Consider the following 15,937-nt stretch of genomic DNA (forward strand, 5'->3'; position numbering starts at 1 on the left):
TATATTCCCAGTAGACCTTTTCCTATTTCGCAGACTTAAAACTGCGTTGAAAGGACAGTGCGTTGGAAACCGTTTTCAAATCATATAAGAGATTCAGGACAGTGTGACACGAGATCTGTGCGTCATCCTAGGAAATACGTTCCAGGAGGCATTCCAGAAATGGAAGAAACGTGGGGAACGGTGTATTGCCAGTAGAGGGGACTATTTTCAAGAGAACAGTGCTTAAAGTATTGAGTAATAAAAATATTATAGCGAAAGTTCGGTTTCTTTTTGTACATACCTCGTACGTTAGCAAATTAGAATGGAAACCATAGGGTATTTTAACAACGCAATTAAAGACAAAGAAACAATATTAATTTTTATAATGTTTATTAAACAATATAACATGTTCATAATTATGATAATTGCAGTGGGGTGCAGTTTATGAGGTATATGTCAGCAATCAGGCGAAGGAAAAACCAGCATTCCTGCAAAAAAATAATAATAATAAAAAAATAAAAAAAAAATAATAAAATAAAATAAAATAAAATAAAATAAAATAAAATAAAATAAAATAAAACTAAACGCGTTCAGTTTTCTTTCATTTTTTAAGGCAATGTTAATTACATATTTTAAATGGTTTCGTAATTATACAGTATATATTTTAGAAAATACAGAGTAAAATTACAATAAATCACTGTCAAGTATTTCACCACAAATCTACAAAATCTAACAGTACAATAGGGTGGATGTGCCAGTATTCGACCACCCCCTAGTTGCCGACCACTTTTCAATTTAAGACCATATATTAGGCTTATTTTCCGTTAAAAAAAGCATGCTTTTCCGTTATAATTGAATTGCAGCTTATTCTGAACCAATCACAAAGATACTGTCAAAATAGATTGCACATGTATTCGGTAATAGCCAATCAAATGTATGCCTACGGAAGACGCACTGAGTTTTCCACAACTTTAATCTGTTGCAAATGGGAATGACAGCACCCTGTTTTTTGTGCTTTTCCATAGTTTTATCTCACCAGGTAAGAAATGCACATATTATTCTGTTACATGGAACTGTAGAGCACATTTTAGTAATTAAATTTTAGTGATAACTGTAAGGTATGAATAATAAATCAATAAAATGTAGTGGCCGGACAATGACTGGTCCATTTGTACTGGACGAAGATTAGCTGTTTCTTTCTCAGTGTCCAACCATGCTTTGCGTTTGTATTTTCTCGCAGAATTCAAACACTAATTCAGTGATCAATTTACATTTGTATAATCATCTGCTGAGTCTTACCGTTAATATATGGATATTCACCGAATGGCAGTGGCTCAGTGGTAATGGTGAAGAGGCAATCCACTGAGGGTTCGAATCCCTCTCAAGAGCAAGGATATTTTAATTGTCTTCGATATTTCTGTGTTCGTGTCCCTGTCAGGATTGGATTACCTCCAATTGGCTCGAGAAACATTCAGGCTTAACGTCTCGGCTGAGACGAATTTTGAAAAAAATAGTAAAGTGTTGGCTTAGCATTCGGAAGGTCCTCGGTTCGATCCTAGCGGTCGACCATCTTGACTGAGTTCTTTCAGATTTTTCCTCAGTCATACCAGGCAAATGCTGCTGGGATTGTATCTTCAAAATAGGCCCTGACCGTCTAACTTCCAACATCCTCTCCCCCACCCTATCCCGGTCGGAACCGTAGATGCTTAAAGGCCATAAAATAAATTCAAATTCAAGTAACTGAATATTCATGTAGTTTCCCAACATTTTCATGGAAAATTAACGGCACTGTTAGGGTATGACATTTAATTTGAATAATAAATTTATTACATTTGGTCTAATTCGTTTAGTACTGAACTATACTATTCTCGCTTCGTCGCGGAACGCATTCAAATATTGTTAGCGGAATAGCTACTATCACCTTACGTCTGGAATACATCTGTTTTCCTTGCATGTTCTTAAGAATTTTTGTTTCTTTCAGAGATAATGAGTGAGTAGGCCTAAGCTTAAACTGCCAGCTTATTCAAACGAGGATCTACAAAAAGCTCTGGAGGCTTGTCGCAAAAAAAAAAAAAAAAAAAAAAAAAAAAAAAGCTCCATACGAAAGGCATCAGTAATCTATGGAATTCCTCGGGTAACGCTGATGGATAAATTTCGTGGTCACAGTCCCAAAAAGCGAAAAATAGATCCAGAACCATACCTAACACAGAAAGAAGAAGAGGGATTAGCAAACTGGCTCCTTAATGTAAGCAAAAGGCTTTCTACAGAAGAAATACGATCTTCTGAACAGTGTAAAAAAAAAAAAAAAAGTCGATTCAGAAAAACGCAAAACGCCGTTCAAAGACAATCGAGCTGGTGAAACCTGGTACTACACTTACTTGAGGAGACACCCACAAATCGTGTCCCTAAACATTGAACAAGGTGCGATACGATGTAACCGAGGGAAACATTCGCTTGTGGTTTTAGGACCTTAAGAAATACTTGAAAGAAACGGGACAATCTGATATTCTAAATGATTCTGAGCGAATTAATGCTGATGAATCCAGCTTTAAACTGTGTCCCAAATTAGAAAAGTCGTTGGGGTCCAAAGCGAAAAAAAAAAATATATGTACAAGGTGAAGGGCAACGAGAAAGAAACATTAACACTGCTTTGTACTTTTTCCGCTGCAGGAGATATTGTATCCCCGATGGTCGTATATCTGTATGTAAGACATCTTCCAAAGGATGTCATCAGTGCAGTTTCTTCAGAGATTTTCATAGGCAGGGCAGGTCAGATAGCGGCTGGATGCGAAGTGAAACACTCTACGAATGGATAGCAAACGGTTTCCTAAAATGGGTGAATGATCCCTCTATTAAGAAACCAGTCCTTCTGCTAATCGACGGCCACAAGACTCACTTGGCAATGGAAGTAAGCGAATTTTGTTCCAGCCATGCTATAGTACTCTACTGCCTTCCACTAAATAGCACACATATTCTTCAACCCTGCGACGTATCAGTATTCAAATCGTTTTCGAGAGTTCTACATGGAAACTGAGTAAAATGTTACACGTGTTATTTCTGCACCACTAATTAAAAGAGTGATATACAAGGTAGCAACACAATTAGTAATTAAAAACGAATTTAGAAGATGGGGTATATACCCCTTCAACTCAGAGAAGACGAAGCATGTTTGGTGCTGCATTCCACTGAGCCTTAAATGAATTTGGTGGTCCCTTTCTTGACAAAACTATCACAAAATTACTTAATCTCAGCGACTATTGTGCGAAACTGCGAAGTAATACCTGAAAAACTTATGATGTAACATCTACAGATGCTATTAGTTTGGTAAAGTTATGCTTTAGCCTTCATACTGTAATTAAAAGCACATTAACCGAGTAGTGGTCGATGACTAAACAGTAGGCGGTCGAACATTAACGAAAAATGGTCGAACACTAAAAGAAATCGGTTATTGGTGTTTCTCCAACTAATATTGCATAAATGGTTTAAGTTATCTCAGTTTTGGATAAAGTATAGATAAAATATAGTTTTAAGAACACATGTGCGCTGCTTGCATCCTTCTAAGTTGTTCCATTGAGTGAAAAACGATTAAGGACCATAAGAAAATGAGGTAGGTGGTCGAGGACTGGCACATTTACCCTATAGCGTAATTCAGATCATTTTTAATAATTATTATTTTGATATATCAAACGCATCTCTCTTGTTTTAAAAGTTGTTTTATGAAATATTTGCCAATAATTATTTTTTTATCTCTAAATACAGTGTTCCAAAATACAAGGTGGTTCACAGTCTGATAGGCATTCGAACAGATGAACAGCCTCTTTGGTTTCGTACCACAGACTTGAAACTTTAACACTGTACTTGTAGTGTCTTTGTTAAGTATGAAATAAAGGCCTGCACGGCCGAATTTTCCGGGCAAAGCTCAATCGAGCTCGATTGTACCTAGGGCCAACCCAGACCAGGTCTGCAAAGCTTTTTGAGTTTTTTGGCCCAAGTTTGGCCCGACCGGCCCAAAGAAATAGCAAACTTGGCCCACCAAGCCCTTCCAAGTCACAAATATGGAGCGATAACGTCCCTTATCGTAAATTGAGTCTCTTATAGTATCCGATTTTTAGCATCAATTAATGGTTCCCTCTCTACTCATAACATATACAATTTTATCACGATGTTACACAAATATACACAGCATTGGCTCACAGAGCATTGACCTCAAACTACGTATCGGAGATGATAATCCACAAGCAATCTGATTGGTCGTCTACCTGTTCGCCTAGACATTGATATACGTGTTATCGCCAGAGCGAGACTATTATTAGTTTCCTGTTCCTTTACAGGTTGATATTTAAAAACAACAATTCCTTAATGACTTATTGGTCTCTCTAAGTATCTCCGATTTACCTCTACCGCTAATTGCGTTTCGTAAGCTAAATAGCATTGACTTCTCTCGGCCGTAATTTTAGTGTATTGCTAGTTATTTATTTATTTATGGTGGTCCCACATAGCATAGTGGTCCGAGCGAGCCCCTTCGGTTTTCCTAGGCCAATACCGGGATAATCGCTCACATAGTTGTCCCAGAACGCTTCGTTGTTACCCCATTTCTTTCTTCCTCCCAATACCCTGATAGTGTGATCACTGAAGGACGTTGTCCCTCATACGTGAAGGGATAACATGAATATAGATGCGGAAAGCCCAAAAATCTAATTCCTAATCTTAATCCTATTTCTGGACCAAAGATCCAATTCATTTTAACTAAAAAAAAATCTTGTGGGCCTTATATCTGGAGAACTACATATAGTGTAGTCAAACCCAAACTATCACTTAACTCAGTATGATGTGCTTATTACGTAACAAAATACGAAAGCTCGATTTGGGGTCCGTTCTAAAATTTTGTGGACACTGATCCTAAAACTAGTTATAGGCCAAGACTGCAATCTTTTGATCCATTTTTTTTTATCATTCCTAAAATTATTCTATTCTTATTATCTGCAGTTAATCTGAAATCTGAAAACGACGCCACAGAAGGTTTCACGCCTTATTGTAAATCCAGTAATCACTTGAAATCAATCCTACAAGTTATTTTGTAAATAATTTAGGTAAAGTTGAGCAATGGAAACATTATTTAGTACCGTACACAAACTTACGCTATCTTTAGATCCATGAAAACGTGAATAGAGTAGCTCAAGTAATTCTGGTTGCTTTTACTAAAATGTTAATATTTAAAAAGAAAAAAAAAAAATAATTCAAGATATATGAAGTTTGTATTGCACTAAATCAAAAGGTGTCGTTTTTATTTTGTTTATGAAATTTTTACGGTGCATATCTTAGGAAAACTTGCAAGATCATTACGCTGTTCTATGATACGCTAATACCACCAATTTTCGTCAACCTTTAAATCATCTTTCTAAGTTTTCGTCTAACGATTTCACAACTAGAACGTACTTATCATGCAATAGTTGTTGCGACTCTCACCTTAGACAGTCATTCTCATTATTCGTACACTGAGAAAAATCCGTTATCCTGAGAGCGGTATATTATACAAATATACGGTATTTTTATGTTTACTAAGGAAATCTGTACGTAGCATATATTATCCATATGCCACATAGGCAGTCCTTTTCCCTCTTAAATGCTACTCATGTCGCTGCGGGATGTCTGACAGCTAACAGCCTTCCGTATATTACATACGCATACAAATCTTACATACGTCAGCTGTATATTATATACGTAAAATTGTATGTTAAATCCTGACCCTCTATATGGATTTCCTTGTTTAATACAGAAAGTACATGTATGCAGAATACGGAAGGTATTATAAAACATATGTTTTCAGTGATACGTTTGCTGCATTATGTTACATATCCTTGTACGTTATGTCGAACAACTATATGATTTGCGCATGCAACCTACGTTTTTACGTACTCAACACACGTTTCTTCCTAGTGTAATATATTCCTTTGCTATTATTATAATATGTGTGTCTATTGTGATGTTCATATTCATGTATTTTCTGCATTTATCCGTTTGATTATTTCTTTCTGCTCAGAAAATGTACTCAAACCCCTATCGTACCAGTAGTATCATAAGATTATTATTATTATTATTATTATTATTATTATTATTATTATTATTATTATTATTATTATTATTATTATTATTATTATTATTATTATAAATAGTTCAAACGGATTCAGTGTCCTCAAGTTATAAAAAGTGGCTCAATTATCAAAGCGTGAGTACCCTGTAAAATTGACGTGACCGTTGATTCTTTGTACGAAATTCAAACGTATTTTCGGAAGTGACTGGGAAGAAAAAATATACAGAATTCATTTTGAAAAGTTACTGTACTAATTCATAAGTAGAGAGTGACTCACCCTACCTTGCTTGTAGTTACTTATCAATCAAATATCTCTTGTCCATATTTAGAAAAATCCTGTTTCCACCAATCACTCCAACCTTCGTCTTCCTTTTTCTCCTCTTTCTTTTTCTCTTTCTTTTCTTCCTTCTTTGGCTCCTCCTTTTTCTTTTCTTCTTTCTTCTCTTCCTTCTTTTCTTCCTTCTTTTCTTCCTTCTTTTCCTCCTTGTGATGATGGTGGTGGTGAGTCTTATGTTCGTGAGTTACCTCATGGCTGTGATGATGATGATACTTGTGATGGTGGTGGGTATGCTTGTGGATGTAGTAGGGTACATGGATTGTTATCTTCTTTCTGGTGGGGAGAACAACATGTAATAAGAATTATTGGAGAAGGTCTAACATTCATATTTAAATGCACTACTTATGTTATAGTTCCTTGATGTTATGAAACAAAATTACTGTAATGTAGGAAGGGTTGCAAGAGATCAGGGTAAAATTTTGTGATAAAGCCTTAGGCCGGATGTATATTGATTAGATGACAGAACAACCGACCTGAGGTTCAGTAATGTGAACAATGCAATTAAGCCACCTAAGCATATTTACTGGATAGTTGTTAGACAAAGATCTCTTCAACGTTGCGACTGAGGCACAAGCAGAGTTGCAAAGTCAGAGAAAGAAATTATAGATTTTCGTGTTTAAAATTATCGTATATTAGAAACAATTATCGTATATTTCGTTAAGCATGTCATAATTATAGAAACAAGAATAATACTACTAATAATAGCAATTAATATATAATAAACTTATCTAGAAATTTTCAGCTTCGAACTCCAAATCTCTGTCAATATTCTCATTTTCTTTTCTTAAAAAAAACATTATTAACACTGCTCTGAACAACAACATTTCATCCTCCTGGTAAATGTAATTGAATTTAAGGAATGGGTGCAGGGTTGCTATTTGCCAATTCTCAAATCGTTATTGATTTATTTTAGTGGGAATGACTGTTAAGAACCTGAGTCTGGGCGTTTTATAACTATTCAATGCACATCTATAATTTATTTTCACATTTAAAAACTGAGAAACAAGGTGTGCATTCTAAAATTATCCTATATTCACCTATTACCACAAGAGCATTATCGTATATAGCATTAATGCTTAAGTTATTGTATATCACGATAAAGTATGGTATGGTTGGCAAGCCTGGGTACAAAGTCAATGCTTTCAGGGCTCTCTCTCTGCATCTTCTCGTGCCGCAGCCTGGCTTACATATCTCTGGTGAATATGCGGTTTGCCTTATACTTGAATACCGAGATTATCGCGGTTATCGCTGTCACGGAAACCATCACAACAGTGGAATCCCGAATAATTGGGAGAAATTTTTCTTGGGCGAATTTTGCCAAAGATGCCTGAAATGTAATAAATAAATGTTTTATATGAGCTAAACAAAAGAAACGTGTCAAATGTAATCAGATTCGATTAGAACAACTAGATTAATCTTTATTTATATATACGAAGTACATGCGTACACGAAATCATTCTATCGTGGGTTATAAAAAAATGAAACAAAGTTGTCTGTTGGGTTCTTTTTGTGTGTAAATTTCTGTAACAATGGAGATATTTTTCAATTTATTGAGAAACATTAAATTTCACTGGCCTAATGTTTGTCGTACAAGAAACGAAGCTCTACCTCGAGAGTTGAACCAGCTAAATGTAGTTTTGGTTGCATATGTGGCTGTTGTGTTTCACGACCACGACAGTTTGAAAATTTCAAGCATAATAATAATTAAAACCGCTTTGATCAAAGTAATTCAATATAGATTCAGCAGATTAATTTCATGTTAAATAGGTATTAAATATTTCATGCATATTATACTTTGAATATATAAATACTTTCTAACTTGAGCTGGTTATTTAAAACAATATATCTTAATAGTTGAAAGGCATATTTGCATAAAACAATAGTAACTTTCGTTGTTGGATTTTTTTTTCTGTAGCTGAGGACAAAACAATAGTAACGTATTACTGAGATAAGTGTTCAAAAAGCTTAGTGGAAACGCATGAAATGCCAATATAATATTTGCTTCTTTACGTGAGTACCTGTCACTCTCTGATGAGAAATGATTGACCAACAATATTAACTGTTATTAGCCTTTTATTGCAAAGAATTTGTTAATATCATTTATAATTAATATCATTTATATTTGTTATAATTGACTTTTGTAATAATTGAAGCAATACGAATGCTCTTGATAATAACACTAGCGATCTTTACATCAATTGTAAATATGGAGAAAGAAATCTTTTAACTCAAGTGAGGTAATTGTTTCCTTTGTTCGGTCTATTGACTGTTGAGATACAATAGACATTATTATAGGATTAGAAATTAATGAGAAAGAATGCACGATGTGCCACACACCTCACATTAATGACACATTCTATAGGTAAGAGACACGCAGTAAAGAATAGGTTTATGTGTGTAAATGTGAATATAATTGCAACCGCCACGTATAGTTAGATTCTTAATGGAAAACAAAAATGCCCACTGTGTTCATTAACCTTCCATCGAAAAAAAGAAAGAATTATTCAATTTTTAACTAAATGGTCATTGTGTTGTCCATGAATTTTTGTTTGAATAAAGAGAATCAATAAATTTCAGTAACTTATACATGGAATATTTACTAATGAAGAAAAGGAAACCAATTATGACCAATATTATATTCCCCATAACCTGAATGTTTGAAGAGTATGATAGGCCAATCTGATAATAGTTCGAGGAAATCACTAAAAATAACAAAAAAAAAAAGCACAAACTTTGTTGAAGTTTTGTATTTTTATATAACTTTTCCGGTTATTTATTGAATAACTCTTCGATACTTCAGAAATACAAATTTTGAGGAAGTCATATTAGTAAAATATACAGTATCCTTCCAAATTAAGGTAAAATCTTACAAAATGTATTAATTCTTGTGTGTAGAATTCGAGTGTAAGCAATTCGAACATTGGATAAATTTTATTCCCTTATAGTTTGAAGAAAGAAAAATATATTTTTTGTCGATGTGGCTTCCTTCACAATGCCAAACGAAATACAGTAATTGTCAATGAAATGTCATAAGAAAGCGATGTACTTACTTTTTTGGCTCAACTTCTACGAGAAGCATGGCCATAGCTACCAACCCAATGCACACAAGCTGGAAATATAAAGAACAATGGAAATTTTGTTTTTATCATTTAATTTATTTTTATGTTTGTTGTACAGTCAACGACAAAAGTTATTTCCGTTTGATGAAATTAGTTTCGTGAATAAGTTCAGAATGGAAGGACAATTTAAGTACAGTTTTCAGTAAATTAAAAATAGTGAATTTTCTGTATGCTCCAAGCATACCACTATTGTACGTTCCAGCCACACCACCGTTATTCGGAAGACAAATTTTACCAAACGCAAAGAACTTTTGTCGCTGACTGTACAATCGGTTAATACATATAACTGAAGACATGTACAAATTCTTATTAAAGTAGTATGTTCTACCTATCTTTCTAACATTCAATGTCCAATATATATCAAGGGAGAGAGTGAGCTGGAGGAATAAAACAATATTACGAGGAACGTTCAGAAAGTAACTTTTCCTAGGGAGGTAAACGCGAAGAAGACACAATAACCTTGAAACGTTAATTGCTTCAGATACAACATAGGTTATAATATTTTTCAACATACTCACCACCGGAATTCAGACACTTGCCATGGCATAGGATTAATTTATGTATTCCGATGTCGTCAAATTCAGCAGCCTGAGGGTGAAACCAGTGTATGTCAGCCGTCAGCAATTGTACATGACTATCAAAATACTTACTGGACATAAATTTGTTGAGGTGTAAGAAGATAAGGAAATCTCTGAGAGCGAGATCCAAACAATATGGTGGGTGGTAAAACACGTCGTAGTAGAACGAGTGCAGAATATTGGTTGTATATGAGCCAGACCTTACTCAGAGCAATTTTCATTTCTTCTTATACCTCAACAAATACCTGGCCGGTAGCATTTTGATAGCAATAGACAATGGCTGACGAATGACATACACTGGCTCCACCCCCAGGCGGCTGATTTCCACGACAAGGAAATACAAAAGTTGACTCCACTGCATGATATGTATCTGAATTCCAGTAGTGAATAAGTCGAAAACTAATGTCACCTCTGTTGTATCTGTGGCCATAATCGTCTCAAGGTCATTGAATCTTCTTCGTGTTTACTGCTCTAGGAAAACTTACTTTCTGAACGCGCCTCGTAATTATGATCAGCTGACGTAGTCAAGTAGTTTAAAATATTAAAGTGAGTTTGAATCCCGTTCATGACATGGATGCTTGATTTTAAATCTGGTAAAAAAAAAAAAAAAAACTACTCTCCTAAGTTCAACAGTAAGATGCCACAAACTCATTGCATGTTCAGGAAAGAAGTTATTTAGGTGGCAGTATTTGTTGAACAGGGTCTTGTGAAGGTGCATCATATCTTTCTTTAGAGGAACGCTACCAGAATATCATGTCACATTTTATGGTTTCAATTTAAGAAATTTGACCTTACTAAATCCAATACAGGAGCTCTAAATATGGTCTTCTAAATCCTCACGTATCCTGCCATATTGGCCCCATCTCTCTTATCATACTCACTAGGTTTTGACTCCGAGCTTTTTACTGAAACAAAGTTGTCTTTGTGCTGGGCAAGTATCGTGTGCGTGAGTTTTCTTAGGACTCTCCCGTTTTCTCCCACTTCCTTCATTTCACTATTTCATTAATTCTCATCATCACCGTATCACTTACCCTACACAGCATTTACGTGGAATGTAAAACTGAAAGATCCCACTTAATTTGTTTCTGTTTCTACACCGTTCTAATTTTATTAAGGTGTGTTACACTTTCGGACTATTCTGGTTTTAAGGCTTCCATTAGAATGTATAAGGTAAGTTGCGAATTTAAGGCAAAATAAAGCTAATAAAGAATGATTCATACTGCATACTGAAATCTACAATATCTTATATACGTTTATATCAAGACGTTGAATTTATTAGATAAGATTTATGATGTGTTTTAAATCTTCAATGCAAAAATCTGTAAGCGGATATGGCTTGCTAACAGTACAGGAAGTCAGAGTGATTCTTTTAATATTAGGGGAGCATTAATTGAATATTTATCTGAATGCCTCTGCAATGAAGCTACACTGAGAAAAATTCGTTATCCGGACAGCGGTGTATTGTACAAATATACGGAACCCGTAAGTTTACTACGGAAATAAGTACGGGGCATTCATTATCCATATGCTATAAATGCACTGCATTTTCCTGCTTAGGTGTTATATCATGCCGATGTAGGATGTCTGACATATAGAGGTTTCCGCATATAGCATATGCATACGTATGTTACATACGTTAGCTATATGTTATATACGGCCATCTGTATATGAGATCCTAACCTCCTATATGCAATTCTTTATTTCATATGGAAAGTACGTATATGTAAAACACTTACATGGAAATTATTATAAAACATTCGTCTTCAATTATACGTTTCTGGCAGCATGTTACATATAGTTGTATGTTAAGTCCAAAAACTACAGGATTTACGCATGCAACCTACGTTTTATGTACGCCTCACATATTTTTTTCTTTGTGTTTAATTATACATTGTATCTCAAATCTTATCCCTCTGTTCCGGCTCTTAATTTCCAGTTTGAAGTAAAATACCTTTCAGAGAGACGTGAAACAAACTAGACGCCTCTTCGAGTTTTATTGGCTCCTTGCAGTTACGTTAGGGTAAGCATACTAACTGTTGACTCCAGTAAATCATTCAGACAGTGACATACGAGGGGCAGTCATAATGTTCCCGGAATGTTGCTATATTTTTGGCATTTGTGGTGCCATCACAATTAATCTTGTCCAGTACAGTTCTTAAGTTGCCTAGTTACAAACAGGCAGTTTACGAGTAGTGTACCTAAACAGACGAGTATGTGGTGATCAGCTTTTGCATTGTCACAGTTTGAGCAACACGCCAACATCAAGTTTTTATTTAAAAAAAAAATGGGGAAATTTGCTTCAGATACCTATTTTAATAGCCTTAAAGTCAGTTTACGGCGACAACGTTTTAAGGAAAACAACATAGGTACACTCATGTCCAAAATGATTGTCGCATATCTATAACTGTCTTCTTGTAAGAATATAATTTGATAATGATGTTGCAGGGTACTTTTAATACTGATACTATGTGTATAATCGGGAAATGTATATTTGTGGTAAATTTCATAGCAAAAGAATTATAAATACTAAAATTAGAATGAGTAAAACAAAATGTTACTAAATGGAGAAAAAAGTTTTGTTTTCATTTTATTGTTCTTATTTACTGATCTTTTGACATGAAATTTGGCACATGCATGTCTTTGTCGTTTATACACGTACTAACATTATAAGAAATACCGGGCGAATTCATTACCAAATTATATTGATACAACAACATATTTATAGTCATGCGACAATAATTTTGGACTAGAGTGTACGTATTTCGAAACCGTCGAAGACATCGAAAGACACGGCTGAACTTCTGAAGATACCGACAGAAACCTTCGTCTGTGTTTCCAGCAAGTGTGTGTGTTTCGAAGTTCACTATTTTACTTATATTGTGATAATAAAGAGCTACAATAAAGTTCCGGGAACTTTTTGACTGCACCTCGTACATTATACATCATTTTTTTCAGTATTGATTGAATCACTCAAAGAAAAATAAAGAAAAATAGAAAGAGAAAAAAACAAAGTAAGGAAGTAAAGAACATAATCTATAGTAATTCCTAAACGTAAAAGTCTACAATAAAAAAAATAAGTAATAAATATTTAAAACAACTAATAAAAGAGATCTTTGATATTTCTGCTTATAATTTATATCTATGTCCTCGCCCCTCACCCCGTGTTTGCTTCAATAGTGAATTTCGTGCTGTTTATAGGCCCATTTCCTGTATTAGATAATTAATTTTACCCAATTTTAAGCTCATTTTCCTATTTCAACTACCTAAATGATAATATTTGTATCTGAAGAAAACGCCCATTTAAACATGTTAATTTCTTCATTCCCTCTTTAGACCGCATAAAAACGAGAAATATTCACTTTTGGTATGTTTTTCAGTGAGTTAATCTCGGAAGGCTACACTCATACCAAATTTCATTGTTCTAATCGTGTCGAAAGTGCCTAAACATTTTGGTGGTTAGAAGATTTCCTATATAAGTAACATGAGAAAGATTTTTCAATTCCCCATAAAACCACTTTAAGTTGGAAAATGTTATTTTTGGTGATTTACTTAGGTAACTTCAGCAAAAACGTACTCACCTACCGAATTTCAAGTTTGTTGTCCTAATTTTAAGTAAGTAAAACATGTGCTTATAGATCTAACACACCCTTTTGAATAACATGGGGGAATTTTACATCTCTCTTTAGATCCTCTAAAAACTAAAAGTGTTCACTGTTGGCAATTTTCCTGTTCTGAAGAGCTACAATTATGCTAAATTTCAACTTTCCATGAAAATTGGGAGTATTCATTTATTTTATGTTAGTCAGTTTATGTAGTTTTATAGCCTGCATATAATCATTTTGTTTTAAGTTATAAGATATGCAACGGATGAGATCACCAGGAAATTCAAGATCGAAATAGGTAATCATCTGGCTGGTAGGAAAAGTTCACGACTCCTGCTATTCACTGAGTAAAAGAAGAAGTGAAATAAGTCCAAACAATTTAAGAAATCCAGAATAGCTTAATGAATGAAGACTTTTGTAGAAACAGTGATATAGACAGTGATATAACCCGATAGCAATGATTTGCTCGCTGGCTGAGATATAATAATTACCAATATGCTGTATCAAATCGTTATATTTCCAAGTACGAAGAGCATTAGTTAAAAAATGATTTATTCTTGGTTAACTGTTGTTGTGAGTATATGTCAATGAAGTGTTGTGTTAGTTTATAAATGACTGCGATTTCTGCGCCCAAGACATCAAGTCAGTGCTGTCCAGTATAGCGTAAAGAACTGTGATCAGAGTATGTCATTGTGTAGATGTGACGCTTAGACTCTAGGAGAAAAGGAAAACGGAGAATAGATACTTATGAAATGTGATGCTACAGAAGAATGGTAAAAACTAAATGGCTGCACAGTTTTATAAAAAAAAAAATAAGAAAAGTTGGAAATGAAAAGAAAGATGTTCGTAAACTGTTAAAAATTGAGAAGATGATAATAGGATTAGTCATACGAATAAAGTTAGAAAAGAAAAACAGAAATATCCATAGGAATGCCGAAATTAAAGCAATACAAGACGTAGGGAGAAAAAAGTACAATATATTACAGTACAGTATCTATAGATAAGACCAGGTTCAGGATAGGCAACTTTGGAAAGCTACGTTCATCTCTATCGAGAAATGTCTGACCGAGCAGAATATGGGTTACATTATGTTATACTAATTGTAATTGAAGTTACTAGCATCATATATTCACAAAATGGCCAGTTTTGTATTCTAATACACTTCTTCAGTATTGAATTACTCACCACATACGCGTTTGTTTAAACTATACTAGTTTTGCAAAACAAAAGGAACCATCACTAATAATAGCTATGTTCTATTTACCAGATAAGAACCACAATTAGTTTACCGTACTCTTAAAGACACCACTGTAAACTAACAAACGCAATCCTTTTGAGAAAACCTTTCACTTTTCTAAAAAACCTATCTTCTTGCAAACGTTCTTCCGCAAACAATATTTGCACACTTCACAAAAATTAATATGCATTTACCGTTGTAGTCCTCATTTTCAAGTACGGTGGGCTTTTGAGGACCCTGGAGGAGCTGTACGGTGTTACGGAGGAACTACACTTGATCAGTATGTGATCAGAACCTTTATAGGTGAAACTTCACCTTCCCGTAAGACATCTGGTAGAGCGTGACTGGTAGACACGCTTACATTTCCTCAACAGGATTAAGACATTGAAGAACACCAGGAACAGAACGCCCATCATATTAGAAAAAAATGCACCAATTGTTTCTTGAAGTAACGTAAGTCCTGGTACTGTTTCTGATTTAAAAATCCGATTATGCCCTAATTAATAATTTCAATTAGGCTGTTGGAAGAGCATGTACCTTCTTGCTCATTAAGAGAAAGTGATTTTTTTTTAAAAAAAAGATAATTTCTTTTCTTTTCTTTTGCTTTGTTTGAACGCACCACAGACTTCAACACGAAAGAAACAGTTATTTTCAGTATAGCGTAACCACAAATAATCATTTATCTTACTGCCATTCAATCAACTTTTGGACAATTGTAGAATGCAAGACTGTAAAACATAAATTTTACGTGAAGAAAGAAAGCTTTGAGATCGTTACTTAAAAAAAAAAAAAAAAAAAAAATAATTGATACTTTATTCTCTAAACGCGAAAGCATTGTTGATGTTTTAATGGACACGATTGTAAAGAAACATTGTAAGATAAGAATATTTTCCTAAATACTTTTTTTTTTCAAAAGATCCAATATATTTCAGGCAAAAATTTTCTTGTAGGCCTTATATCTGGACAACTACACATAATGTAGAAAACCAAAACT

The 15,937-nt window shown here is 34.3% G+C and overlaps 1 protein-coding gene across 3 annotated transcripts; it reads right to left on the minus strand.

The window, feature by feature from the left end:
- Positions 1-354: 354 nt before the first annotated feature.
- On the minus strand, positions 355-15,277 carry LOC145673860 (uncharacterized). Of its 3 annotated transcripts, none has more exons than XM_081743638.1 (4): positions 15,138-15,277; positions 9,458-9,516; positions 6,353-6,680; positions 355-467 (listed from the first exon to the last, which is right to left on the minus strand). In XM_081743638.1, exons 1-3 carry the CDS (start codon positions 15,150-15,152, stop codon positions 6,371-6,373), a joined length of 384 nt encoding a protein of 127 aa, XP_081599764.1. In that variant the 5' UTR covers positions 15,153-15,277; the 3' UTR covers positions 355-467; positions 6,353-6,370. The 3 variants fall into 3 exon arrangements, with proteins under 3 accessions (XP_081599764.1, XP_081599766.1, XP_081599765.1); XM_081743640.1 differs by lacking the exon at positions 15,138-15,277 and adding an exon at positions 14,971-15,087; XM_081743639.1 differs by having other exon boundaries at positions 357-467; positions 6,348-6,680.
- Between the last annotated feature and the right edge of the window lie 660 nt (positions 15,278-15,937).

This window comes from Thermobia domestica, chromosome 17, assembly GCF_964235325.1.
Source record: "Thermobia domestica chromosome 17, izTheDome1.hap1.1, whole genome shotgun sequence".
Lineage (NCBI taxonomy): Eukaryota > Metazoa > Arthropoda > Insecta > Zygentoma > Lepismatidae > Thermobia > Thermobia domestica.

Bases quoted from the DNA above. Each gene is read 5' to 3' on its own strand.
- LOC145673860 (XM_081743638.1), bottom strand. The intron at 6,681-9,457 runs GTAAGTACATCG...TCTCCCCACCAG, and splicing joins GTAGAAGTTGAGCCAAAAAA to AAAGAAGATAACAATCCATG.